Genomic DNA, 27500 nt, shown 5'->3' with positions numbered 1-27500 from the left:
CTCAAAAGCGTTTTCTCCCTTTCAAGTTTCTTTTCATCATCCTTGTCTTCGGTCTGTTCGGTTTCCGGACCATCCTCACCGCCAGTTTCTTTTACGCCGTCCTGACTCATCTTGAGCGGCAAAATCACAAATTAAAATTCAACCTTACCACAGTGCTTGCGTACGGTAAACCTCCCGGTAATTCTTCAAAACGGTTTCTCGGTTGATCCCGTCGTGGTCGCCAAAATGTTGTGTAGACAACAAACGGTATTTCGGTTCAGAAAACTCACGGTTTAATTTCACGGTTTCTTTAGTTTTCTATTTTCATCTCGACTCTAGCGACGACTCCGACAACAACTCAAAAACCTGACCACGTGCGAATTACAAAATCAGAGTAACTGTCAATCAAAAAGTGAAATCTGGTCACAACAAAACCTGCGCGTACAATTGCGTGACGCGTGACTCAAAATGTCTTTTGTCCACTTAGTCAGAGAAAAAAAACAATAGTAAAAGCCTGCATATACGAACATAGGGAAAATAGGGATACTTGGATGCAGGCTTAAAGTGGGTTCTTGATAAGGTCCTAATTTCTATGTAGGAGATATAGGTATTGATTGCCAGAAAAATATATATTTGCGATCTCAAAGTCAAACTCCTTGGTTAAAGTGTTTATTGCAATTTAACTGTTACTCACATAATTATAGAACCTGCTTGATTTTAGTTCACTAAACAGGGTTTTGTATAATTATGCCAAATATCTGCCAACAGGTTCTTACAAAAGGATCTCTTCGCAGGAGTTGTCGAGCGTAATAAATCGTCTTTCTAACGAAATAAACTAAATTAAAATAAGTGCGAATTTTTCTTGATTTTTACCTTGTGTTTGAGGAAAGCACCTGGTTGATCCCGTGGCTGCCTACACGAATAAGAAAAATACGCACTGCTGTCATTTTTTTACAATTCGTTGGCTCAATTCGCTTCAACTGTAAAAGATCATCACGCACTTGACTAATACAGATAACCGAAAAAAAGCATTAAAACAACTACAATTGGAAGTCTTATACCTCCGAAAACGCTAACAACAAACACATTGTACACAGTCGAAAGTCTGGTTGAAACTGAAATCTGCGAATGAAAATACAAGTTAATACTGTTAAATTCACTCTGTTCATTTCAATTCAGTGTAGAAGAACATCACGAGAATCTCAGCATACAGATAACATAACAATGGAAATTAATCTTACATGTAAATGAGGAAAACAGCACAATCCATGTTCGTCGATCTGTGGAACCGCGACCCTCCGCGCGCTTTTAACAAACGACCGAACAAAACCGACACAGGTTTTTTCCGCAAGCGCAATCACTCTGACCAGCCGTCGTATGTTTGTCGTTCTCAGTCTTCAGAGTTTCTACAGCCAGCTCGGGTTGAAATGCTAGAAAAAGTCAGTAATTCCCAGGCAAAACCTCTATCAATAATAAATTTCCCAGCCAGCTCATCGGAACACCTGTATTTTTGCCAGCCAGCAAGATTCCTCTGGGGAACAGATAAAGTGAGGAACAGATTCGTTGGGTGCCCCTGGAATTACCCTTAGGCGAAAAACAGTAAACGAAAAATGTTATCAGTTTAAAAATTTACAACTTTTAGGTCTTCAACGGTGTGACCGAAACACGAGCAAACATGGTTTGGCAAAGATAACTTCCATGGAAACGACATAAACAAATAAATATTTCATGCCTAAAATAAGCTTACCTCTTTTGACTTTCTCGTTGGAAACAACTCGGAACTACTGTTTAGTTTTTCTGTCGAGTCCATGTTGAGCGTGAGATCTTGATCATCAAAAGGTCCAATAAAACTTTTCCTTCACCGCCGAATAAACTCAAAAACAAAGAGCTCAAAAGCTCGAATCAAATGAATCAAATGTGTTCGAAGCGGAGCATGCGCACTCATTTTGCCGCGGTGTCCGCGGTGTCGACTTCACTGGCGAAAAATGTCCGCGCATGAGTCGCTCAATATGGCACGTGATACGTTTCCGGGACTATCATTGGCTCTCATGAGAAAAGCACTCCCTAGAAAAACAAAAAAATGGCTGCCGTTTGAGAACCGGTAGTTTGTTGGTTTCCGTTCTTTTTAGAGCGATCAAGACTAGTTTTAACGCCAGTTTCAAGTGGAATGTATTCTTAGAGAACGTCTATGTTGTGTAACACGTTTGCAACTCCAATCCAACTAGTATCCTCGGAGAATTTGCTCCTGGAAAATGTTATTTCGTGGGAAAAGAGCTGCGAAACAGGTGAGTTTTTTACGCAGCTTTTAATGTGGAAAGTTTGTTGCCACCGGGTACAAAAAGTTACTGTAATGTGCAGAAAGGAGGATTCCCAAGGTTTCCGTTCATGTGTGAATTGGCTTGTACCAGGTGGCATGGAAATGGCAATATTGTTCAACGTGAAGGTTATTTTTTTCTGCGTTACTCCTTACGATCGGCACCTCTACATGAATGATCAATGATTCCATCAGATGTGAATTTGATTTTGAATGTGATTGTGTCATTGGGAACGTAACCCCAGTATCAAGTATTTTAAATAGGTGCTTTTACGGTAATTTATATTCCCTTTTCTGGTGAATGTCTAAGTTATCATACTTTTTAGCAGTCACAACTCACTGATTCTTGTGTTGAAATAGTTACCAAGTTGAGCTACCAAGTTGTGGATTTGCAATTAATTTGAGTTTAAGGCACGTTTTACCCCTGCCAAAATCCATGTTAGTTAAAATAATGTTTGGAAGAACAGAAGTGTAGGTACAGATGTATATAGCTATCTGTAGATTCAGGTTCGTGACTGTTTTTCAAATCTTTTTTTTTAGACTAGGGTACTGTCATGTGTTGTTGGATCAAGGAATCTGTATTGAGTCAAGTATGGTTGACAGTGGATAGTTGTTCCTGAAAAGGCTGAAAGGAAGTGTTATTGCCATGGACTTCATTTGGTTACACCCCACATGTTTGTTCTTTTCTTAGATGACAAAATTTATTAATATATTATGTGATCTGGAGCTGCACCTAGAAACAGTGACAATCCTATGCACAAGGGCTCATTGGGTTTGATGGCAGTAAAATAATTTTTGTAAAAATTATGTTTAAAGTTTTTATCAGAACTTCTCATCTTGGTCCTGCTGGTCTTCAAACATGCTCTACCATTTTGAACAAGGAACTTGTCAATCAACCATTACCGTTTGTAATATTTGCAATATGATCTTTGGATAGCAATTGATTTCTATTTCTTATCCCTTATGTGTACATGTAGATTCATATGTCTGTCACATAGTTAGTTTTTAGCTTTTATTTCCTGTAGTGTATCTTTATTATATTTAGTTGTTATATTGTTATATTTAGTTGTTATAAATAAATAAATAAATAAATAAATAAATATTGATTGTGTTTGAATAAAGGATATTGTTGTCTTGTCTTGTAGATAAGGCAAAACAGCCTCAGTTGTATTTGCATTATTATTTCTGAATGTTACTTTTAAAGGGAAAACCATTAAAAAATGCACATAGTTTGCAGTAGACCAGGAATAATATTCAAAATATTCATTGATTTGAAGTTCCTGAAGCAGGTAAATCTTGGAAGAGTTTACGTAACGATATTTGGAATATACAGCATTTCTATTTGGGAATGTTTAAGTCCACAGAATTTATTTTCTTTATGTTGAGAAGTACTGTAAGAGCTGTCAGGTAACTCAGATGGAAATTTGACAGACCTTAGCTGTAATTCAAATTATTAGTACAGTTTTGGTCATTAGTGGAACAATATTTTAATGGGACATTTTTTAGTGAGTGATTAACCCATTGACTCCTGGGGGTTCCCCATTGACGAGTAAAATCGTCTGGTGTTAGACAGAGTAAAATACTAAGTATGGCCGGTTTAGGGGTGAAAGGGTGCTATTATTAGTTTGACTTTCTTTTTCTTCATTTGAACCAAAACAAGTGATTAATCATCACCTCCACCGGGATCGGCTATTCATCGAGTTACGAGTTGAGTTGAGTTTGAGTTGAGTTTGAGTTAAGTTCGAATTAAGTTTGAGTTAAGATTGAGTTACAGTTTTTGGCGTTTTTCGGAATTAAAAGTAATAAATATTCAGTACAAGTCACCTCGAAAACTGTTTTCTCTGCGTTGAAGGATATATTTGCATAATAAGACTTGGGATCTTTGCGCACTCCGGGTTCTGGTTCTCACGCAATGGAATGTTGAGTAGTCGGCAAGCGTTCGAAGTGGTGATCTTTAATTGTTAATTAAAAATTGTCTTTCTGAATCTCTATTCAACCGGTTAAAAAAAGGTCACATACAAGTTTTGAAATCAGAGTATTGAAATTGAAAGTATGTCTATGATCTGACCAAATCACGATAAACATTTCTTTCTGTCTATACTTTTACCATGTTAAAACTTGCACCGCTTTAAATCATGTTGCATAAAGCAGTTTACAGTTATTTCTCATTATTTATTTATTTCCTTGTTAATTAATTTTGGTTTTTCTTGCATGTTTTCTTTTGTTTTTGCAAGTACATAAACGAGAACTGACAAAGGTACTTCTGTTCGAAGGCTAGGATCAGTAAGGGAAAAAGGCGTTCCAGGTTCCGGATTCTATATTTTACATAAACACTCCTGCAGCTCACTAGTTCGATAACGTTTTGTGTGGTAGCCGATCATGAAAACCACGCTGCTGGACGACAAACGGTACGTTTCATCGTTTAGCCGCCAGGGCTATAAGCTGGCTTAACAGTAAGTCCCATCCTTAGCCTTACAAGAAGACAGCTTTTCTGTGTCGAATAGACTTGATCGCTAAAAGGAACAACCGCGCGCCGGTTTGTTATGTAGGAGGTCGTGAGTTCGACTCTGGCCGGACCCGCAACACGCAGGGTCTTAAAATAATTGAGGAGAAAGTGCTGCCTTTGTAATAACATCCGCAAATGGTTAGACTTTCAAGTCTTCGCGAATAAGGACTATAAATCGCAGGTCCCGTCTCACAACCTTCAACGTTTATAAACTATGGGACATTAAAGATCGCACACACTAGTCGAAAAGAGTACGGTGTTGAGGCCCTGTTAGGGGTAAATTCCGACAAGCGACATGGCCTTGAACCGGCGACATGATAGCCACGAACTGGCGACGACCGACAGACTTTTACAACGAATTAGCGAAAGCGACACAAATGTCAAGACTGACCGACAGCGAATTTCAGAATTGTGAATGTTCTGCGGACTGCGGAACATTTGCGCGTACACAATTCGTCGTAATTACTTAATAATGATCATTGTTAGCAATAATGGCCAATTATGGCTAATAAGGGTCCAATAAAGGCGAACAGAAATACATCTCATTTTACTACTGTTTTGATTGTTCATTTCATGTGATTGACGTATTCAGTGCATCACTTTGAGGACTTTTCCGCTTTGCGTATCATGTTCTCCCTGCATGACCCACGCGCGCACTCCAGTCTGTCAGAGAGATACTTTTTTCTCTATTGATCGCGTTCATCTCGGTGTTCCAAATCGTAAGCGAGTTATTGAAATACATCACTATCAGAGTCATAAGCGAGTAGTCGGAGTGCCGAACTTGTGCACGGTCAGAGTCACGTGACGGGTCTGTTCAACATCAGAGACCGCGCTATTGTTTAACCCTATGAAGTTTACCGAGTTTCATAACCAGTCCCCTCTACTAACTATGATTTTTCACAGAACTTTTGTAAACGCATGCCTTGCGGATAATGAATGATCGATAATGTCCTTCCTCCTGGGTTGTTATAGTTACAGAAAAGCACAGTCTGACGACTAAATCAGAGTTGAACTCGGAAGAAACATTAAACTCTTGCATTACCAGAATTGTAGAAACGCTACTATAGCTCGATTGCTTTGCCAGATTAGGCCTTTATTCACTTGTATAGTTTACTACATGGAATTTCATTGACTTCAACAACTATTCCAAGTAGTCTGAATAGGTATTAAACATTATAAAAGGTCTCAAAACCCTGGGCTTAAAAGTACTAAAGATAGAGGCCGTATGTTCCGTTGGCGTCGTTCCAGCGAATGGGGATTGTCAGAGGGGCAACAAGCTAAAATTTATTAATGAAATTCCGACAGGCGACACAAGAATGTTCCGAAATTGCGACATAGCTAGCTGTGAAATTTAGACGGAGGACATGGGCACCCCCCCCCCCCCCCCCTAACAGGGCCTCGGTGTTGTGGTCTGGTCTTTTCATCAGCCATGTGGTCGGCTTGGAATAATCTTCTGAAGGGACTACTGATCGATGAGACCACATAACAGCAAAACAGGCAGTAGTCAAATCCAAGGAGTCCAAGTGCTGAAACTGGTAAAGTGTTAAACAAAAATACTGTCGTGCATGAAATTTCGAGATTGTTTTGATCAGTTAGTACGTTTAAAACCATTTCACAAATATACACCCGTGCACTTCACGAAAACGGTGTTTCATGGTCTTCTCAGAGACTTCTACTTAATATTTATTAGATTTAAGTGCCAAAAATGCCAAAAACCGTAACTCAATATTAACTCATCTTAACTCAAACTCAACTCAAACTCAACTCAACTTAATGTAACTCGATCAATAGTCTATCCTACCTCCACCATGCCTTTCTTTACTTTGCTTTGGCTTTTAAAACAAAGTATCAAAGTTGAAGCTGGTGGCTCAAGGAGTAAACTTTGCAAAAAAGTTAGGTTAAAAAGACTTTTATGGTATTTCAGTATTATTGTAGAACAAATTTGCATATATCATTAAAGTCATTAAATCAATGAGAAGCCAAACATGTCAGGATGCAGTTTGCTCAGGAGGGGAGGCCACTTGTTGGATTTTTTTTAAAAACAACTCTTAAAGGTAACAGAATCTTGTTTTGTTGATGTAGACTAAAGAAATCTAACCTGTTAGAGGAACCAGTTCTAAATTGACAAATGACTGGCATTTTATAATTCATAAGTAAACATTATTTGCTCACTTACCAAACTGTTCTACAGTTCGTCATTTTTCAGATTGATAGGCTTAAATGTACACAGCAACTTTGCCAGCTGTTTGGTCTCAGTATCATAAGCAGTACAAATCCACAAATTTTTCTCCAAAAAGTAGCAACAAGAACCCCTGTCATTTTCATAAGGGAATCCCCCTTGGGGCAGTTTGTTCACTTTACCACCATTGTTTAACACTATCCAGGGACAAAAACAAGGATGGAAATTGATTACAGCTTAAATAGATTGGACCACTTTTTTTACTTCTTACACTTGCTGCATTCAACTTTAAATTTATTCATCCTTGGAAATGGTAGGAATGATTAGTATTATTTAAAGCAATTGTTTAAAAATTCATTGCTCCTAATGTTGAAATATGTTTTACGTGTGGAAAGATAACAGGAGTTATTTCTGTGAACTATTATCCAGAAAACTGCAACATGGCATTATGCCCAGTTCAAGTGTAGCTTTGTATGCTTTTGCTCAATGTCTTTGAACAATTATTACAGAAATATGAAGCTATGGTTTCTTTTAAAAGTTAAATCTAATGGAAGGGGTGGGGGGAGGGGGATTAAGATTATTGAAGCAGCTGTGTTGCAACCAGAGTCCGCAAAGACAGGTTAAATAATTTATTGTATTGGAAGTATTTAGTAGGCCAGCGTAAGATTTGTGAAAATATTTGGAGGATGGCACTGAATCACCTCCAACAAGTTTTCTAAACTTTGAAGATATCTAATTTTATATAAATATCCTCTTGCTGTTTTATTGCTGGAAGATAGAATCAATTCCTGATTACGTATTTTTGTTGTCACATTAACCCACTACAATGTACAACGTGGTGAAAGAGTATTATTAGCTGTAGAAATATTTTGTTACAGTAAAATTCTCCCTGCTAGTAAGCTGAATTTCTGAATCAAATTCTCAACTTAGAATATTGTTGTTTTGGCTATTTAGAGTTAACCTAATCTATGTTTATTTCTATAATTTGGAGGGAAGCAAACAATTGGCATTGTGCTTGGAACAACTATAGCAAAATATAATTGCAACAAAAAGGTTTCCTTCTAGTGTACCCAATATGAGGTGCTATCACATGTTCAGTATCATTTTGGTTATTACTGCTGCTAAACTCACTTAAAAAATTATTTTTGAACGACCTGAAATACATTTCTAAATTTTCAGGGACCTCATGCATTTCTTTTTCCCCTCGGTCTTAATAAATCTGCCTCTATGGACCACTTGAATGGCAATTTTAACAACTTTTGAAAAAAAAAAAAAAAAGCGAAAATCTAAATGCGGGGCCCCGCGGAAACAGTGTGTAAATATGTAGTTGGAAGAGAAACCATTTGGAAATTTAGTGGTATCTTTTTTGCTCCACTTTTTAAAAGATAAACGCATGAATTGAAATCCAGATGGAAATCCATTAGCCGATAAGCTCTACAAACGAATTTCCACTCAAATACTGTCACAGCAACCGAGACTCGCGTTGACCTTGAAATTTTTAAAGAAATTTTCCTCGTAGCACTGTTGGCTAAAAAGAGAATCTTGCTGGCATAGACACGCACTATGCAGTCAAAACATTCGTCCGTTTTAATGGCCTGAAAAAGGGTTCTTTTTTAATCCACGGAGAGCTGACAAACACTCATTTGCGGCTAAATACAGGAATTGCACCGACCTAGTTCCAGTCATTCACATGTACGAATATTAGTTGAGCCTGTATTTAGCTGCAAGTCAAACACTCGATGGCAGCCATGTTTGATTTGAGCTATTGAAGTCACATGACAAGGCCTCGACCAATCAGACATTTTTCGCCAGTGAAGGTGTCGACCGTGATACGTTTCCGGGACTATCATTGGCTCTCGTGAGAAAAGCACTCCCGAGAAGAACAGAAAAATGGCTTCCGTTTGAGAATCGGCAGCTTGTTGATTTCCGGCCTTTTTAAAGCGATCAAGGCTAGTTTGAACGCCAGTTTCAAGTGGAATGTATTCTTAGAGAACGTCTATGTTGTGTAAAACGTTTGCAAGTCCAATCCAACTAGTATCCTCGGAAAATTTGCTCCTGGAAAATTTTATTTCGTGGGAAAAGAGCTGCGAAACAGGTGAGTTTTTTACGCAATTTTTAATGTACAAAGTTTGTTGCCACCGGGTACAAAAAGTTACTGTAATGTGCAAAAAGAAGGATTCCCAAGGTTTCCGTTCATGTGTGAATTGGCTTGTACCAGGTGGCAGGGAAATGGCAATATTGTGCAACGTGAAGGTTATTTTTGTCTGCGTTACTCCTTACGATCGGCACCTCTACATGAATGATCAAAGATTCGATCATATTTGAATTTGATTTTGAGTGTGATTGTGTCATTGGAAACGTAACCCTAGTATCAAATATTTTAAATAGCTACTTTTAAGGTAATTATATTCTCTTTTCTGGTCAATATGTCTAAATTATTATACTTTTTAGCAGTCACAACTCACCGATTTTTGTCAATTAGTTTAATTATTTTGTGCGTTGAAATAGTTACCAAGCTATGGATTTGCAATTAATTTGTGGTTAAGGCACGTTTTTGCCCCTGCCACAATCCATGTTTTATAATTAGTTAAAATAATGTTTGGAAGAACAGAAGTGTAGGTACATTACTACAGCTATATCTATAGATTCAGATTCCTGACTGTTTGCATGTAACAAATCATTTTGTATTAGACTATTGTTTTGTGGAAGCATTAATGATGTAATTTTGGTTTTAGGGGACTGTCATGTGTTGTCAGATCAAGTAATCTGTTTTGAGTCAAGGGATGGTTGACAGTGGATAGTTGTTATTGCCATGGACTTTTTTTGGTTACACCCCACATGTCGTTCTTTTCTTAGATGACAAAATTTATTATTATATTACGTGATTTGCAGCTACAGCTTGAAACATTGACAATCCCATGCATAAGGTGTCATTGGGTTTGATAGCAGTAAAATATTTTAGAAAAATGTTTAAAGCTTTTATCATAACTTCTCGTCTTGGTCCTGCTGGACTTTAAATATGCTCTACCATGCATTTTGAACAAGGAACTTGTCAATCAACCTATTATAGATAATACCGGTATTTGCAATATAATCTTTGGATAGTAATTAATTTCTACTTCGTATCCCTTTTTGTGCAGATATCTTATGTCTCTCACTTTAGTTAGTTTTAAGTTTTTTTTTCCTGTAGAGTATCTTTATTATATTTAGCACATGATCCCACAAGGAAGTATTATTTGCTTTAATATTGATTGTGTTTGAATAAAGGATATACAGTTGTCTTGTCTTGTAGATAAGGCAAAAGAGCCTCAGTTGTATTTGCATTATTATTCTGGATGTTACTTTTAAAGGTAAAACCATTAAAAAGTGCACATAGTTGGCAGGAGTCCAGGAATAATATTCAAAATATTCATTGATTTGAAGTTCCTGAAGCAGGTAAATCTTGAAGAGTTTACGTAACGATATTTGGAATATACAGCATTTTGTATTTGGGAATGGTTAAGTCCACAGAATTTATTTTCTTTATGTTGAGTAGTACTGTAAGAGCTGTCAGGTAACTCAGATGGAAATTTGACAGACCTTAGCTGTAATTCAAATTATTAGTACAGTTTTGGTCGTTAGTGGAACATAATATTTTAATGGGACTTTTTTAGTAAGTGATTAACCCATTGACTCTTGGAGATTCCCCATTGACGAGTAAAATACTAAAGAGTGAAAGACTAAAATACTAAGGAGTGAAAGAGTTAAAGTGCTATTATTAGTTTGACTTCCTTTTTCTTCATTTGAAGCAAAACAAGTGATTAATCATCACCTCCACCATGCCTTTCTTTGCTTTACTTTGGCTTTTAGAACAAAGTATCAAAGTTGAAGCTGGTGGCTCAAGGAGTAAACTTTGCCACAAAGGCAGGTTAAATATTTGAGTATTATTGTAGAACAAATTTGCCTATATCATTAAAGTCATTAAATCAATGGGAATCCAAACATGAGGATGCAGTTTGCTCAGGAGGGGTCTTCCCTATAACAATGGCAGGCCACTTCTGGAATTTTTTTAAAAATAACCCTTAAAGGTAACAGAACCATGTTTTGTGGATGTAGGCTAAAGAAATCTGACCCCTTAGAGGAACCAGTTCTAAAGTGACAAATGACTGGCATTTTATAATTCATAAGTAAAAGTTATTTGCTTCTGTCCTACAGTTCCAGTCGTTTTTCAGATTGATAGCCTTAAATGTACTGAAGCAACTCCGCCAGCTGTTTGGTCTGAGCATCATAAGCAGTATAAATCCACAATTTTTTTTCTCCAAAAAGGAACAACAAGAACCCCTGTCATTTTTGTAAGGGAGTCCCCCTTGCGGCAGTTTGTTTACTTTACAACCATTGTTTAATACTATCCAGGGACTAAAGCAAGGATGGAAATAGATTACAGTTTAAAAAAATATGCCCATTTTTTTTTTTTACTTGTTACGCTTACTGCATTCAACTTTAATTTATTCATTCTTGGAAATGGTGGGAAGCAATTGCTAAAAATTCATTGCACCTAATGTTGAAATATTTTTTACATATGGAAAGTTAACAGCTGGGAGTTATTTCTGTGAAGTCTTATCCGGAAAACTCCTGCAAGGGATTACGCCCCTTTCAAATGTAGCTTTGTATGCTTTTGCTCAATGACTTTGAACAATTGTTACAGAAATATGAAGTTATGGAATTTTGTAAAAGTTAAATCTAATGGAAGGGGATTAAAATTATTGAAACCGATGTGTTGCAACCAGAGTCCACAAAGAGGGGTTAAATATTTTATTGCATGGGAAGTATGTAGTAGGTCAGCATGAAATTTGTTTTTGATGATGACACTGAATCACTGTCAACAAGTTTTCTAAACTTTGAAGTACCTAATTTTATATCCTCCTGCTGTTTCATTGCTGGAGGTAAAATCAATTCTTTTTACTTTTGTTCTCACATTAACCCACTACAATGTGATAAAAACGTATTGTTAGTTGTAGTAATATTTTGTTACAGTAAAATCCTCCCTACAAGTGAGCTGGATTTCTGATCAAATTTTCAACTTGGAATATTGTTGTTTTTGCTATTCAGAGTTAACCTAATCTATGTTTATTTCAATAATTTGGAGGGAAGCAAACAATTGGCATTTTGCTTGAAACGACTATAGCAAAATATAATTGCAACTAAAAGGTTTCCTTCTAGTGTACCCAATATGAGGTGCAATGAAATGTTATGTATGATATTGGTTATTATTGCTGCTAAATTCACTTTAAAATTTATTTTTGAACGTCTGAATACCTTTTAAAATTTTCAGGGACCTCATGAATTTTTTTTATCCTCCGTCGTCATAAATTTGCCTCTATGGACCACTTAAATGGCAATTTTAACAACTTAATTTTGAAAAAAATTGCAAAAATCTTAACATTTTCTGCTAGATGCGGTCCCCCGCGGAAACAGTTTGGAAATTTATATGGTATCTTTTTTGCTCCACTTTTTAAAAGATAAACGCATTTATTGTAATCAATATGGTACTCCATTAGCCGGTAAGCTCCACGAACGAATTTCCACTCAAACACTGTCACAGCAACAGCAACCTAGACTTGCGTTGACCTTGAAATTTTTAAAGAAATTTCCCTCGTAGCACTGTTGCCTGAAAAGAGAATCTCGCTGGCATAAAAACGCACTATGCAGTCAAAACATTCGTCCGTTTTACTGGCCTGAGAAATGTTCGGCGCAGATCTGATAAACACCCGATGGCAGCCATGTTTGCTTTGAGGTATTGAAGTCACATGACAAGGCCTCGACCAATCAGACATTAGGGACCTTAAGCAAGCACGACGACGACGACTACGAGAACGTTGTCTAAAAATATTGTTTCCCGTTACTGTAATAATTTTACGATTACTCCATGTCGTTCGTCTTGGAAAGTGTGAATGCACAACCCAAGAATAAAATTGATGAGAACGGTGTGGATATTCAGAGAGAAAATTGAAAATTCGTCATCATGTGCTCTCGTCCTCCACATGACCTCAAATTTGATCATTTCACGTCGTAGTCAAGACGAGAACTGCAAAGAAATGTATCAAAATGTAAAACGCACGTGCTGGGCGTGCAAAGCTATTGTTTTTGTCCACTAAATATGCAAATTTGCGGCGTTCTCGTAGCCGTCCTCGTCGTCCTTGCTTAAGGTCCCTATTTTTCGCCAGTGAAAGACGACAGCCCACCGTCGCTCTCACGTCGACGTCGTGAAACCAGTGCTTGCGGCGTTGTGTCGAAAACGGGAGACTTTTTCTGGCTTTCTTCTCATTTGCGTTGACGATTTTTTGAGAAGTTCCTATTGATTTAAGATCGTTGATCATAATTCATATCCATACAGTTTTGTTGGTGATTTTCATGAGATTTCTCCAAGAGTTATGACATTTTATTTTTCAAACCCTTCCGCGCCAGAATCAAGCTTCGGCGCGCAGTTCCAACAACAAGAAGCAAGCTCGGTAAGAAATCTAAAAAATGCTTACTTTATACTGCTGCTAAGCCTTGTTATGTCAGTAATTTAGAATTTCACCAAAGTTTTGAACAGTGTTTTGCCTTGCGAGGCTGATTTACATTGAGAATCCAGCTCAAAGACTCTAAAAAGAGTCTCAGTGAAAGACTCTCTTTAGGGCTTGTTTTACCCGTCCTTATTTTTTAGAATGTAAAACATGGCATGAAGTCAAAGAAACATCTTAAAATAAAATAAAAATCCTCCGTGATACATCTCTCGTTGTGAAACCCAATGATGATTTCTTGTTATTATCAGGTGCATTTTGTTCATTTATGTTGAAAATCGAGTTCAAACACGCTAAAGAGTCTTTATTTTCTCGCGCTTATTTTTTGTAGTGTGAAACATTCGCGTATTTTATATTTTATCAAAATTGTAGGTAATGCCGTCACGTCGATCCGCTTAAAGTGAGGATTTAAGGTCCCCGTCGTCATCTCCCGTCCTGGTGCTTAAGGTCTCTATTCTTCGACGTTTCTTCGTTCCGACGGGATTGATACTTGTTTCAGTCAGCATGTGTTACCGAGTTATTGCTCAGTGGAAGACCTTCCTAGACTAAAGGTGTCACTGTGCTATGTGTGCTGAAAATGAACTTTCTCATCGATCCGCCAAGTTCACAGGTCCACTCGTACTAGCAAAGGAGCACGACGTGAGATTGCCGTGGACAGCGACACTGACTGCATGTGTTCACCAAAAGCAAACTACTGCTCTTTTATTTTGTTATTATTTCATCATTCTATTGGTTATATTCAATACCTTTAAGGTGCACTTGTAACATACTGAATGAGCAATAAGGTAATTATATTAACACGGGGTTAAAACCACTCGATAGTTGTGTTTACAAAGTTGAGAAATATCCAGATGTTTTCGGCATCACCTTGTTGTAGTTGATCATGAGCAGAAGCATTCCTTTACGATAACAATCAAACACGAATTCGCTCTTTCCTACTATCCTCTGGTACTTCATAGGCTTTTGACAACGTCGTAAAAAGTTTAAAGGAGCCGAAAACACCGGTTGGCGATTCTTTTCACCTGGCTCTTTTGTATCTATAAAATGCAACTAACTACAGCATATCCATGATCCGTTCCAGATTTCGTGAAAGGTTGAGAAGTTTTGGAAACAACCCTTGTTTTTAATTATCGCAAACTGAGGCATTCGTGGCTGTTTACATAGTTGAAGACCCTTCAGATATTTGAAAATGACCTGGTGTAGTCTGCCAATGATAACGCATTCTTTTTAGATAAAAATCAAACACGAATATTCAGTCATTATTTCCTAGCCAAGATCAGAAAGCAACCAATTGCAACAGAACTCCCGTTTTGTAAGCAATGTATCCACGACTTCTTCACAATTCTCCTTTGATTGAATTTGTCATAAATCGTCAATTTATCACCCCCTCCTCCCACCCGTGGATATGTAAATGAAAATAAGGGATGTGTTAGTGCCATCATCATCATCACCATCACTCGTTAACAAAATTAAATCCCTTTCCAGTACCCTCAGAGAAACGACGAAGCACCATTTTAGAATCTGGGTTCGAGACACGAGGTTCCTCATTTGTGTCACTGTTGAGCACGTGCTCACAAGGTTCCTCGACCGCATGGCCTCAGGGGTAAAAATGGCGCGAGAACAGACTGAAAACATCTCTGATATTTTCCTTAACAAGACTTTAACCAAAATGCTAAAATTGCAGGCAGTGCGTTGCATTAAACGTTCCTGATCGGATCTAAAAATGTCAGAATGCTGTCAGGAGCTGCTGACAATCATTGAGAAATGCCCGATCCAAACGCCGCTCCGCTCATGTGCAGAACCTAACTCAATAAAGTTCGACTAAAGAGCGACGGCTGATTCATACGCCGTACCTGGGTCGAACGAAACTGAAATCCATACAATAGTAAAGGGGCCTAGGTACAGGTAAAACTTCGGAGTGTATTGTGGTAAGATTATCACAATTTATGCGTTAGGTTCGGCACATGACAAGAGCCTTCTACGTTTGAACACTATGCACCTGGTCTTTTTAAGATTCAGTGAAAGCTTATTAACCCTAAACCATACTGACAACTTATTTAACTCGATATTCAGCAGATTAACCAAATATTCAGGATCTTTACCAGACAGAAAAACGTTGGTATCGTTCGCGAATAAAATCAGTTGTAGTGCCGTAGATGCATTGACTATATCATTAATGTAAAAATTAAGGCCGTAGAATAGAGCCCTGAGGAACCCCACAGGATATATTAAAGCGAGAAGAAACATGATCGTTGAAATCTACAAATTGTAATCTGTTAGAAAAATAGCTTTTTACCCATTTTAAGGCCAGTCCACGTATACCATTGTGTTCAATTTTGTCAAATAAAATATTATGTCATAATCTCTTGATTATGATTAACTGTATCGAATGCTTTTGAGAGATCACGGAAAATACCAACAGCTATATCACCTCTATCACAGCGCCTTGTTTGCGAGTCAGGTTACATCGGCTAAGGAGTTGGCAGAGCTCAAGAGACGTAAGCCAGAATGATTATCCCATAAAAGGAGGGCCTCAACCTCCTCCACCTCAGCTCCCCAACATGATCATGCCTCAGCTATCGTAGACCTTTTTGCAGATACGGGCGGCCACTTTGATTTCTATTGTTTCAAATAGCTATTATGGGATGCCCAGAGGGCAAATACATATTAATTTTCCCCCTGAGTATCCCATAATGTCTTTCGAAACAATAGAAATCAAAATGGCCGCTGTAGGTGCAAAAAGGACTATTCCCCGTGGTTCTCGCTAACCTCTTCCAGCCTCTTCCACCCAGGTAACTCCAGGGAGGCGTCGAGGACAGCAATCCCCAGGGGGTCATGCCAACAAGCCTAGAACAGACCCAAAAAACGTCTGAATGGACAGGGCGGTGGCCTCTCCCTGTCTTGCACTTCAACTTTCTTTAGACCTGCCGCTGCCCACAGCTCCGGGGGACGGTTGTCTGTCCCTTTTTCTGGACTCCTGGGAGTCTATAACAAGGGATCAACATGTTTTGCACCTTCTACAACATGGCCTTCGTATCAGTTTCGACACTCAGCCTATATTCACGTCCAATCCGGTGCCCTTTTCTCTGTCAGAGGCCAGAAGCAAGAAAGAGCATCTAAGGTCCCAGAGTCTTTCAATTTTGGAGAAGGGGGCCATCCAGAGGGTGGCGAACCAGTTTTGTCCAGGGTTTTTACAGCCAGCTCTTTGTTATCGCCCCAAAAAATGGGAAGCTTCGGTTGGTCATCGACCTTCGGTCATTGAACCATCACTTGGCGAAGGAGAACGTTTACTTGGAGACGCCTGCCAATCTTCGGCTTTCCATTCAGAAGGGAGATTGGGTAATCTAAGTGGATCTGACAGATGCTTACCTTCATGTTCCGATCCACCCATCATCGAGGAACTTTCTTCGTTTCTGTTACCAGGGCAAAGTTTTCCAGTTTCATGTTCTGCCGTTAAGTTTGTCAGTGAGCCCAAGGGTTTTCACTCGCGTAGTGGATGTGATGACGGCCCATGCTCGATCCCTGGGCCTACAAATTCACTATTACGTAGACGATTGGCTCATGAGGAACCAGCAAGTGTAACACCTCTGGTCTCAAACTCAGTGTCTTCTGCGCCTGACCACTCGCCTGAGTTGGATTCCCAGTTTGGAGAAGTCAGAGTTAACACAGACACAGGACCTTGTCTCTATCGGCACCCATTATCGAACCGATCTGGGGCCTGCCAAGTTTAAAAGTTTCTCAGCAAACCGGAAATTCGATTTACTGCAAATTAGGTCAGGGGTCAGGCCAAACATTTTGTCGTCATTGTACACTTTGTTTTATTAACACACGAGTTTGCTCACAGAAGGTGTCATTCTATTTACAAATTGACTTAATTTTGCCTTTGATAATCACGATCCAGTTTTTTGTCATCCAAACTGATAAATTCTTGGAGGACAAAAGCGCAAATGATCTCAAACATTTTAGAGATTTGTATCCTGTGTATCGCGTTCAAATTTTCAGAGATTGCTCATTATGCAATGCACTTTCAATATTCAGTACTTTTATTCTTGGCTGACTGATTAGAAAACATTAGCCTTATGCTAATAAAGCAAAAAATGTAAACAAAATGCCGCGCGAAAATGCATGGATCTTACTTTATTACTATGCGGACAGGTCAATAAAAGTACATTGACAGAAGATTGCACCCTGCCAGCAGAGCCTTTCTTAACTCGCCCGCTGGTGAGTTTTTAGAGAGGCTCTGCTCGCAGGGTGAGAAGACTGGTACTTGAATCGGAAAAGCAAAGCACTTTGGCACAAAGTATGAATCAGTTTTAAGTGAAACTGGGGATAAAATTCCAAACTCTATTTGAAATCCAGGACATTTCATAGATCAAATACGCAAAAATCAACTAAAACATACGGCGTACTGTTGGAATATTTTAACATGGGGGTTTGTTATGCCGAACAGGCGGATACGCCACGCGATCTCTTCATGATACATGAATACGGGTCTCGAGGTCACCTGTGATCAATCGTAACAAATTACTCCGCCGGAAAAACACATCCAGGCTTATATCCATATTCATTCTCTTAGATTCCTTGGGCTGTATCGCTGCGAATAAATCAATATGCATTTATTGTACCTTTATAGTACCTTTTACAGCCCGAGTAACTCAATGACTTGCCTTATTAATTTATATTTTCACACAAAATAATTATAGTAAATTGCCTCTTATATCTGTACACTGCTACAGTACATGTTGTACACTGATACTTGGCGTTAACGCCAAAAGGGAATGAGCCGAGTAAAAAGAAAAACAGTAAACTTGGATTAAAATGATTGGATGAGGTTGTTAACAAGAAAATTTTCGGTCGTATTTTTAACTATAGGAAAATCTTATTAATTTCCTTGTTTAATTTACACTTGCTTAGTACCGCACTATTACTTGGGAATCAAGGAATTTTGGAATCTTCGTTAAGAGGGAGAGCTTCCTTATCTGGTACAAAATGCGCTTACGTCTTATCGTTTATTTCGTTGCAGTCCTTTTCTCGATGGCTGTGAATGCAGACAGATCCGACAAATCTTGCGCCAAACCGTTCAACCGTGCCATGCTTTGCAATCTTATGTGCAACTTGCTTCAGGATTCGGGAGCCAACGAGGCTATTAAAACGCTGCAAAATAAACTAGAAAGTCTCGTTGCAGTAGTCAACAATTCCTCACTAGGTAAGCTGATTTTTAAAAATCAATCTGTCATTTCAATGGTTTCATTGATGGAATACAAGCAGATGAGAAATTGGCGAGAGGCGAAGAAAACATCGCGTTTGACGGTCTAGAGCAGCTTTTCCTGGTCGCTTTTAGCGATTGGCATCCCATCTAATATCGATTCATCCAATTTCGCTCGACCAGCTTTTTCAGATGTTCCTTATCCAAAATAAAAGACTTTATGAAGTTATTTCTGATCACGACATTTTTTATATACTTTCTACAGCTGTTCCTGCTGTTCCTGTCTCTTCGTCTTCGTGCAAAGAGCTGTATGAAAAACACAAGTAAGCGCCTAATTAAAATACTGAATTTATATGTATTTTAAAATGTAGACATCAGGGATTAACGCACGCGGGAAGCTTTTCGTATTAGCTTCCGAAACATTTCAACGAGGTTTTATTTGATACAGGTTCTCCAAAAGCCAAGTATATCCACTGATGTTTGGGTCGCAGAAGATTCCTGTTTATTGTCACATGGGAAACTTTGGATGCGGAGGTGGAGGATGGACGCTTGCGATGAAGACTGACGGCAAAAAGGTATCCGACAGCGCAAGTTTTTCTCAACAATCGAAGTTCTCTTCGCTAACCGCATAGATATTTATTTTCGACATCTTCTGCAATCAACTCCTTTGCCAACTTATACCAACCTCGTTCTCAGGGCTTTTTTCTGCGGTTGTGCCCGTGCACCTAATTCTGTGTTTTTTGTTTTTATTTCAGAAAACCTTTCATTATGATTCGGCCTTGTGGAGCAACAAAAACGCCTACAACCTCCCAGGAGGGAAGACTGGGTTTGACTTTGAAGAGACCAAACTACCGACCTACTGGAACACGTCTTTCTCCAAGATCTGCCTCGGTATGAAGATCCCTGGTCAGCCAATCAAGTTTCTGGTCATCAACAAGCAGGCCCAGTCTCTGCATTCACTGATAGCTGACGGCAAATACCGCTCCACATCACTGAGCCGCAACACATGGAAGACGCTGATTGGTTCTCAAGCGTCCTTGCAGGCCAACTGTAACATGGAAGGGTTCAATGCCGCTGGCTCATCAAAAGGCTCCTCTAAAGCAAGAATCGGCATTATTAGAAACAACCAGAAAAACTGCGCAACCCCAGACTCCAGAATTGGGTTTGGTACCGGAGGGTATCATGATGATTCCAACACATGTGGGAACGTCGCTGTAAATCACTCGTCTTCGGATAATGGGGGCAAAAACATTAAAGCCATGGGATATATTTTGGTTCAGTAGAGCAAAATTGAGTCACAGTTGAAATAAAAGAGTCATTCCATTCTCAAGCCTGGTTTGTAGACGTTGAAGCGATTGACTGGCCGAGCATCAAAGCAAAAATCAATCTTAGGGACGGGTAGCACCAGCCTACAAAAAATTAAATGTCTTGAGCTTCATTTTTCGGAAAAAAAGGCTTCTTCTTACAAAAAATATCGGCCGACCAGGAAGCAAGACACCGGCTCCTTTGAAGTTTTGTAGAGTCTGCCGACACTAGGTTCTCACACTACGGTTGCACTCGTCCAAGCTTTGCGATTTACTATTTCTAGGCAAAACAAAAAATAAAAAATAAAAATGCGCTAGTGCGATCCAGCCCTTACGGACAATTCTTATCACGGTATCAGCAAACACCTTTCTTTCAATCATTCCAATCACTTTCGCAAGATTTAAAAACGTTGTAATCCTCCCTGTCCACAATACACAAAGTCAAGAGAGTATGAAGGTAAGAGAGGTAATCCCTCTTATTGGTCCTATTCCCATCGTAATCCCTCTTAAATTATTTTTAGATCTCCTGTGAGATCCTGTATTCCCACGAGGGTTAAATGATATCTAATCATATGTCCCCATTTTTAGCAATGATTGCGTGGGAATTCGCTGAGCTGTCAACATTGGTAAAAATGGGGACAAATGATTGGCTATCAGTTAACCCTCGTTTAACCCGTGTTTTACAAGTCCGCGTTTTACTAGTCCGCGTTTTACTAGTCCAGTCCAATCCAATCCAGTCCTTCTTATACAGTATGCCGTGGCGGACCGTAGTTTGTCAACCGCAAAAATTTCTTTATTCCCCTCGGTCTACTGGCATGACTGCATTGACTCAGTCGTCCAATGACAGTCACGCTTCCTTCGTGTTGACAAAGTTCAAACACATTCGCGAAACCGGAAAGCATTGAAAGATACGAGAATGAAAAGCCGTAGTAAACAAACTTTGCGCATTCATGCTGCTTTTATTAGATAATAGGATTTTGTACGTAGTAGGCTGTTCGTGATCGTAATTGTATTTATCAAGCCTTCAAGGAATTAACATTAATTACGCAGATGCTAATAATTAAATTTCACTGTCTTCAGTAAGTCCAACCACAAAATAAGTTTATTTGCATGTCAATATATATTCCTTGAAAAAATCGGCAAGAATTTGTGACGCTGGTGAATAATAAAGCAGCTGCTATTTCCAAAACGATGGAATTACCTGGTGATAAATAACCTTGTCTAGGAGAGTGAATTCTTGACTTTGCAGAGACATCGGTCAACCTCGAGAATTGGGCGGTTGAATTTGCACATTTTTTGTCAAAATTTATAACACTTGAAAGAAAAAAAACAAACTAGCAAAAACAAAAACCCGGTGTATTGCCATCATTTTGACACAGATGTATCCTTTTTTTCGCGAGTTTTTAGTAAACACGCTCAATACCTTGATCATGGCGGCCGCTGAAATCGACGGCACTTTCGATTTTGCGATTTCCTTGCGCAGCCAAAAGTACAATACAAAAATTGAACGGAGCAAAAATCTCCCAAAATGTTTTTCCCTTATGGTAACTTTTTATATTCGAGGTTCAAAATTTATGTTGTTTTCATGTCGCAAATTTTATTGCTGATTGCAAAATATTTTGTCGATCGACACTTCCTGAAAACTTCCTACTGCTCTTCCCACAAACTGTATATCACTATTTATTTACTGGTACATCAATATTTGTTTTGCGTAAGGCAGGCTTACAAAATCTGCATCTTGCTTAGCTCGCATTTTATGAGCCCTAAAGTAGAATTTTCGGTCCTATGTTTCTGATAGCAAGTCATATATTTTGAGGTCCCCCAACCAAATACTAGGGAGTTTTAGCAAAGACGACGGGTACGGCTACGGCAACGTCACAAAGCAAGAATATTATTGGTTGAAAAAGGAAAAATGCTCGTCCTGCACGTGCAACACGAATTTCCGTGCATTCCTTTGCCTTATTATATCTCTCAGATAGTAAGCGCGCTGTAATTGGCTAAATTAGCGGGCCGCATTCTACAGTACGGCCCGCTGTACAGCCCGCTAAATTTAAAATTTCGACAAAACATCATCTAGCGAGTTTTTCATGTCATTTCTGTTGCATAAACTTGTACTGAAAACTGTTTGAATCTTGCAAGCAACTATTTCAAACTTAACAGCCAAGGAGATTTAGTTTTTGGGATTTTGGCACGGCATTCTTTGTGGCAGTTGAACCTTCCGCTTCACTTTGACTAGTTTCCTTGCCCGCGCGCCGGTTAACCTCAGAGATATAATAAATATCTTACTAACCTCGTTTTCTCGGTCCGTACTGTAAGTTACGGATCCTCGTTTTTTCCCGTTGATTTATGGCCCAAGCGCGATGAAAAAACTCGGTCCGTAACTTACAGTACGGACCTCGAACTCGGTTAGTAAGAGGTATGTACTCCACAAAGCAACAACGCGAAATCACCAAATTTTAGGTTTTGACGACAACGTGAGCATATAACAATGAAAAAGTCATTTTCAGTTTTGACTTTAATTAAAACCGTTCGTACCGGAACAGGATAGTTCGCCTGTATTATTCAATGTGAACAAGACGGATTAATCGCGAAATACTTGCGATAGCGCTAAGTTATATCTTGGACTGACGTTTTCGTTGCTGTAGCCGTCGTCTTTGCTAAAACTCCCTACTAACTCCGCCAGACAGGGCTTAACTTCAGTAAAATATTTTCTTGGAAGGCTATCAGAGGCTTGAGGTGATAAAGAAGTTGCAAGGGATCTTGAAAATGATGAACATGTCAGCCTCGAAGCCAATGTTTCTCCATTCCCTTTTACTTTCTTCAATCTTTCTGGGTTTTCTAGTAATAACATGTCTTCTCATGGGGCTATTAACCTAAGACATCTACCTTGGCATTACAATGATATACGGTACCAAAACAATATCGTGTACTATTAGAGCTGCATTTTACGCATAGACAACTTGAATCTACAGGAAAACAAAAGGCAGCTCAGGTGACAGTTGCGGAATAAAGCGCTGTGTTTCTGCACTACCACACCTACGCAATGAGTGCCTATTTTTTAATTGTTGACCTTTTTCAAAGCAATTAAGAAATACATGTAGTCGTGCTCTGCAGACAGCTGCTTCCTGTCCAGTGAGTACATAAATTGTTCACCACATACATCCAGGTATAAAAGGCCCTATTTCGTGCTCTGGTTATTACAAGATCAAGCTGATTGACGTATTTTACTGCGACAGCTTAGCTCTCTTTAACAAGATTCTTCGACTAAAGCGACTTCAAAGATTCCTGTCAGGTTGCAGAGACTTTTTCTTTTCTTCCTTTATTATGATTTTTTTTTTTCAAATTTTGCAATATAATGTCATTTTCCTGACTTTATTTTTTAAAATAGGACACTGCTGTGATTAGGGAGAACATGGATCAAAAGCTTGGATATTTGACGATCTTTTCAATATTCTTTATTCCACGGTTGTTCATGATGGCTTCTAGCAAACAGTGTGAGGTCAAGTTATTAAAGTCCGGCAGAGCTCTTAAGAATCACATTTTAAAAACGGTTGCTGTCAGAACTCCTCTTGACTGCCACTTTCTATGTCAAAATAATATGAAGTGCAAAAGCTACAATTTCATGATCACCAGCGATATCTGCGAGCTGAATAACAGTACTAAAGAAGCTAGACCCCATGACTTCCTACCAGATGACGCCAGGTTCTATATGGGGATAAGGCCCGATACAGGTAATATTTCAAACTCATCGTTAATTTGTACGAACGAAAGTGTAGACAAAGAGTTTGTGGAGGCATTATTTCTTTCGTTCTTTAGTTTTCTTAAAAGAACAAGGCTTCTCCAAATCCGTTCGGTGGAGCTTTATTTTTTTGTAATTGTATTTTAAATATTTTTAACAATTTGTAAACCATTGCGGAATCGTACATACTTTGTTGCAATAGAAACAGACTATCAAGCTGGTTGGTTATTTAATAGTAATACATAAAGCAGCAGTTAACCTAGCAACCTTTGTGGCTTTGTTAATTGGTTTTGATAGAAGAATCCACCTTACAAGAAGGGGTTTCTCTCCACTAACTAAAATATTCACTAATTAGCAGGTAGTTTGAGGGGAATATTGTGTGTGTGAATGGTGAGTTGAGGAAAAAGCATAGACAAAAGTTAGGATTTGTTGTTTAATAGTAATACATGAGGTAGCAGGTAACCTTAGTAAACTTTGTGGCTGTCTTACTTGGTGTTTTTAGAAGAATCCGCCTTACAAGTAGGGGTTTCTCTCCACTAACTAAAACATTCATTAATCAGTAGGTCGTTATGGGGAATAGTGTGTGTGTGGATGGTGAGTTGACGGAAAATCATAAATGAAAATTAGAGTAATATGGTTACAAAGAGGAAAAGTAATTGCAAGGCAATCCACTTACCTCAAGTTGGGGTTAACAAATGAACTAAACTCTGTGTGAAAATAACAGTTTTAAATTCAAAAACAACCGGAAGTACAAGAGTATTAAAAGGAAGGAGGCTTTTAATAATAATAATAATAATAATAATAATAATAATTTTGGAACATAGAAAATTTTATTGAAAAGTTATCAAAGCCTCAAAAATTAACATAAAAAGTTTTTTTTTTGTAGTATTGAAATTTTCTTTCTTACAAGCATATAAGATGATGAAGGGAGAAAATTTACTTTGTTTACTTATATTAGATTGGGAATCTTTCGTTCTTGTAATCAAACATTGAAAGTAAATTTCGAAATTATCTATGTGGAATTTAGATGAGACTTCTTCTGAAAATGCTAAGACTAGTCTGTAATCCATAAGAAATTAAATTTTGAGGAGCTGGGTGTTGACTACGAGCTGTTCAGAGTTGATAAGAAAATATTAAAGAAACATGAAAAAATATAATGAGACGGCTTCTAGAACAACAACTGGAGAACCTGGTCCGCCTGGTCGCCCTGGGCCCTAAAGGGGGTACAGGGACCTGACCACAAGAGTCAAACGAGACAAAGGGGGGCAATGGTCGCATTTTTCACGGGGACCAATAGTGTCCAAAAGGAGACCAAAGACTTCAGGGACCCTGAGGAGCCCAAGGAGTACAAGGACCACAAGGGCCTTTTTGACCTAAAACACCAGGTCAACAAGGACTACGATGAACTTAGGCAGTACAGGGGTCACAAAGGGGTAAAAATAAATGGCACTATCGTTACTGTCACTCCATAGGCAGCCCAAGCTCGCGTCACTACAGACAGCCGTTGAGAATTTAAACGCGTTGTAAGACTTTGTATGGGAAATAAAATACAGTCGATTGCGAAGCCTAAAAAATGCTCAATTTAACTTTCATTCAATAAAATGAGTCAACATGACTCACCTCTGGTGTATTCTTGTGCCTTTTGGAGTTTATTTTACAGTTTCGGGAAGTCCGTGTTTTCAATGTTCTAAGACGAAGTCAAGGCTGCACACTAAGATTTCGACCGTTGTCAGCTCAGGGGCGGTTTGCGACTCGAAAATCCATCCCAGCCAAGATTTTTTCACGCAAAGCTAAAGCCACATCATTTGCGAACCTCCGTGAATCGTAGCCATGGAGCTGTTCGAGAAGCCGCTGTGGCGATGGGGTAAGTGTTGTAAATGAAATGACTGTACCTCCATCGGGTGGAGTTAATTTGACCTCGGACCCAAGCTCCGTGTCCTCGTCGGTGATCAGTTGCTGTTAAATTCATCAGCTATCGTGGAATCTGAAGCAGAAAATGCTCATTTCCAGCCAAGTGTGTGGGGATTTTTTACGACGAAACATTCACGGAGGTTCGCAAATGATGTGGCTTTAGCTTTGCGTGAAAAAATCTGTATTTTATTTCCCATACAAAGTCTTACAACGCGTTTAAATTCTCAACGGCTGTCTGTAGTGACGCGAGCTTGGGCTGCCATGATTTATACAAAATGAAACATCTTGGCACTCCTCAGGCCATTGAAATGATGCACTGCATCGTCAATGTTGGGTTTGTTTATGTTCAGAATTGCACCTTCATTGCACCTTTTACAGCCCGGGTAATCCAATAACTTGCCTAATTATTTTCACACAAAATAATTATAGTAAATTGCCTCTTATATCTGTACACTGCTACTGTACATGTTGTACACTGACACTTGGCGATAACGCCAAAACGGAATGAGCCGAGTAAAAAGAAAAACAGTAAACTTGGATTAAACTGATTGGATGAGGTTGTTAACAAGAACATTTTCGGGCGTATTGTCAGAGATGTTCCTTATCCAAAATAAAATACTTTATGAAGTTATTTCTGATCACGGCATCTTTAATATACTTTCTACAGCTGTTCCTGCTGTTCCTGCCTCTTCGTCTTCGTGCAAAGAGCTGTATGAAAAACACAAGTAAGCGCCTAATGAAAATACTGAATTTATATGAAGCTTTTCGTATTAGCTTCCGAACCATTTCAACAAACGAGGTTTTATTTGGTACAGGTTCTCCAAAAGCCAAGTATATCCACTGATGTTTGGGTCGCAGAAGATTCCTGTTTATTGTCACATGGGAAACTTTGGATGCGGAGGTGGAGGATGGACGCTTGCGATGAAGACTGACGGCAAAAAGGTATCCGACAGCGCAAGGTTTTCTCATCAGTCGAGGTTCTTCGCTAACCGCATAGATATTTATTTTCGACATCTTCTGCAATCAACTCCTTTGCCAACTTATACGAACCTCGTTCTCAGGGCTTTTTTCTGCGGTTGTGCACGTGCAGCTAAATCTTTATTTTTTTGTTTTTATTTCAGAAAACCTTTCATTATGATTCGGCCTTGTGGAGCAACAAAAACGCCTACAACCTCCCAGGAGGGAAGACTGGGTTTGACTTTGAAGAGACCAAACTACCGACCTACTGGAACACGTCTTTCTCCAAGATCTGCCTCGGTATGAAGATCATTGGTCAGCCAATCAAGTTTCTGGTCATCAACAAGCAGGCCCAGTCTCTGCATTCACTGATAGCTGACGGCAAATACCGCTCCACATCACTGAGCCGCAACACATGGAAGACGCTGATTGGTTCTCAAGCGTCCTTGCAGGCCAACTGTAACATGGAAGGGTTCAATGCCGCTGGCTCATCAAAAGGCTCCTCTAAAGCAAGAATCGGCATTATTGGAAACAACGAGAAGGTCTGCACATCCACAGACTCCAGAATTGGGTTTGGTACCGGAGGGTATCATGATGATTCCAACACATGTGGGAACTTCGCACACACTACTTCAGATAATGGGTGGAAAAACATTAAAGCCATGGGATATATTTTGGTTCAGTAGAGAGGCATGTTTCTGTATTTGACTTTTCAAAAGCTCCTTTGAAGTTTGGTACAGTCTTACAAATATTTGTAAGGCTTTCACATTACGGTCCCACCCGTCCAAGTTTTGCGATTTACCATTTTTGGCAAAACAAATGAAAAACGCGCTAGTGGGACCGGGCCCTTAGGGAAAATTGTT

General features: G+C 38.9%; 2 protein-coding genes and 1 long non-coding RNA gene across 6 annotated transcripts in view; 2 read left to right on the top strand and 1 right to left on the bottom strand.

Annotated features, from left to right (window-relative positions):
* The window catches only part of LOC138027559 (uncharacterized), a 14341-nt gene extending 12936 nt beyond the window's left edge, over positions 1-1405 (bottom strand). For both annotated transcript variants that reach the window (XR_011127471.1, XR_011127472.1), the window contains exons 1-3: positions 1221-1405; positions 1041-1101; positions 853-892 (exon numbers count right to left, since the gene is read on the bottom strand). This is a non-coding gene — a long non-coding RNA (uncharacterized lncRNA). The remainder of the gene's footprint in view (positions 1-852; positions 893-1040; positions 1102-1220) is intronic.
* A 4817-nt stretch (positions 1406-6222) lies between these two features.
* LOC138027273 (uncharacterized skeletal organic matrix protein 5-like) lies at positions 6223-20056 on the top strand. 3 transcript variants are annotated; one of them, XM_068874836.1, is made up of 5 exons: positions 6223-6334; positions 18544-18726; positions 18992-19049; positions 19175-19301; positions 19482-20056. In XM_068874836.1, exons 2-5 carry the CDS (start codon positions 18555-18557, stop codon positions 20007-20009), a joined length of 885 nt encoding a protein of 294 aa, XP_068730937.1. In that variant the 5' UTR covers positions 6223-6334; positions 18544-18554; the 3' UTR covers positions 20010-20056. The 3 variants fall into 3 exon arrangements, with proteins under 3 accessions (XP_068730937.1, XP_068730936.1, XP_068730934.1); XM_068874835.1 differs by lacking the exon at positions 6223-6334 and adding an exon at positions 17444-17820; XM_068874833.1 differs by lacking the exon at positions 6223-6334 and having other exon boundaries at positions 17952-18726.
* Positions 20057-23228: 3172 nt separating this feature from the next.
* On the top strand, positions 23229-27323 carry LOC138026174 (uncharacterized skeletal organic matrix protein 5-like). Its single transcript, XM_068873392.1, has 5 exons — positions 23229-23322; positions 23419-23761; positions 26348-26405; positions 26496-26622; positions 26802-27323. Exons 2-5 carry the CDS (start codon positions 23443-23445, stop codon positions 27321-27323), a joined length of 1026 nt encoding a protein of 341 aa, XP_068729493.1. The 5' UTR covers positions 23229-23322; positions 23419-23442.
* The last annotated feature ends 177 nt before the right edge of the window (positions 27324-27500 follow it).

This window comes from Montipora capricornis, chromosome 12 (assembly GCF_036669925.1).
Source record: "Montipora capricornis isolate CH-2021 chromosome 12, ASM3666992v2, whole genome shotgun sequence".
In the NCBI taxonomy this organism is placed as follows: Eukaryota; Metazoa; Cnidaria; class Anthozoa; order Scleractinia; family Acroporidae; genus Montipora; species Montipora capricornis.
Note: the sequence above shows the minus strand (reverse complement) of the source record. Positions and strands in the feature narration are given on the sequence as shown.

Excerpts from the sequence above, each read along its gene's own strand:
- LOC138027273 (XM_068874833.1), top strand. The coding sequence starts at position 18,510 with ATGCGCTTACGTCTTATCGTTTATTTCGTTGCAGTCCTTTTCTCGATG. Across the intron at positions 19,050-19,174 it reads GAGCTGTATGAAAAACACAA|GTTCTCCAAAAGCCAAGTAT; the intron begins GTAAGCGCCTAA and ends TATTTGATACAG. Across the intron at positions 19,302-19,481 it reads TGAAGACTGACGGCAAAAAG|AAAACCTTTCATTATGATTC; the intron begins GTATCCGACAGC and ends TTTTTATTTCAG.
- LOC138026174 (XM_068873392.1), top strand. The coding sequence starts at position 23,443 with ATGGATCAAAAGCTTGGATATTTGACGATCTTTTCAATATTCTTTATT. Across the intron at positions 23,762-26,347 it reads GGGGATAAGGCCCGATACAG|CTGTTCCTGCTGTTCCTGCC; the intron begins GTAATATTTCAA and ends TACTTTCTACAG. Across the intron at positions 26,623-26,801 it reads TGAAGACTGACGGCAAAAAG|AAAACCTTTCATTATGATTC; the intron begins GTATCCGACAGC and ends TTTTTATTTCAG.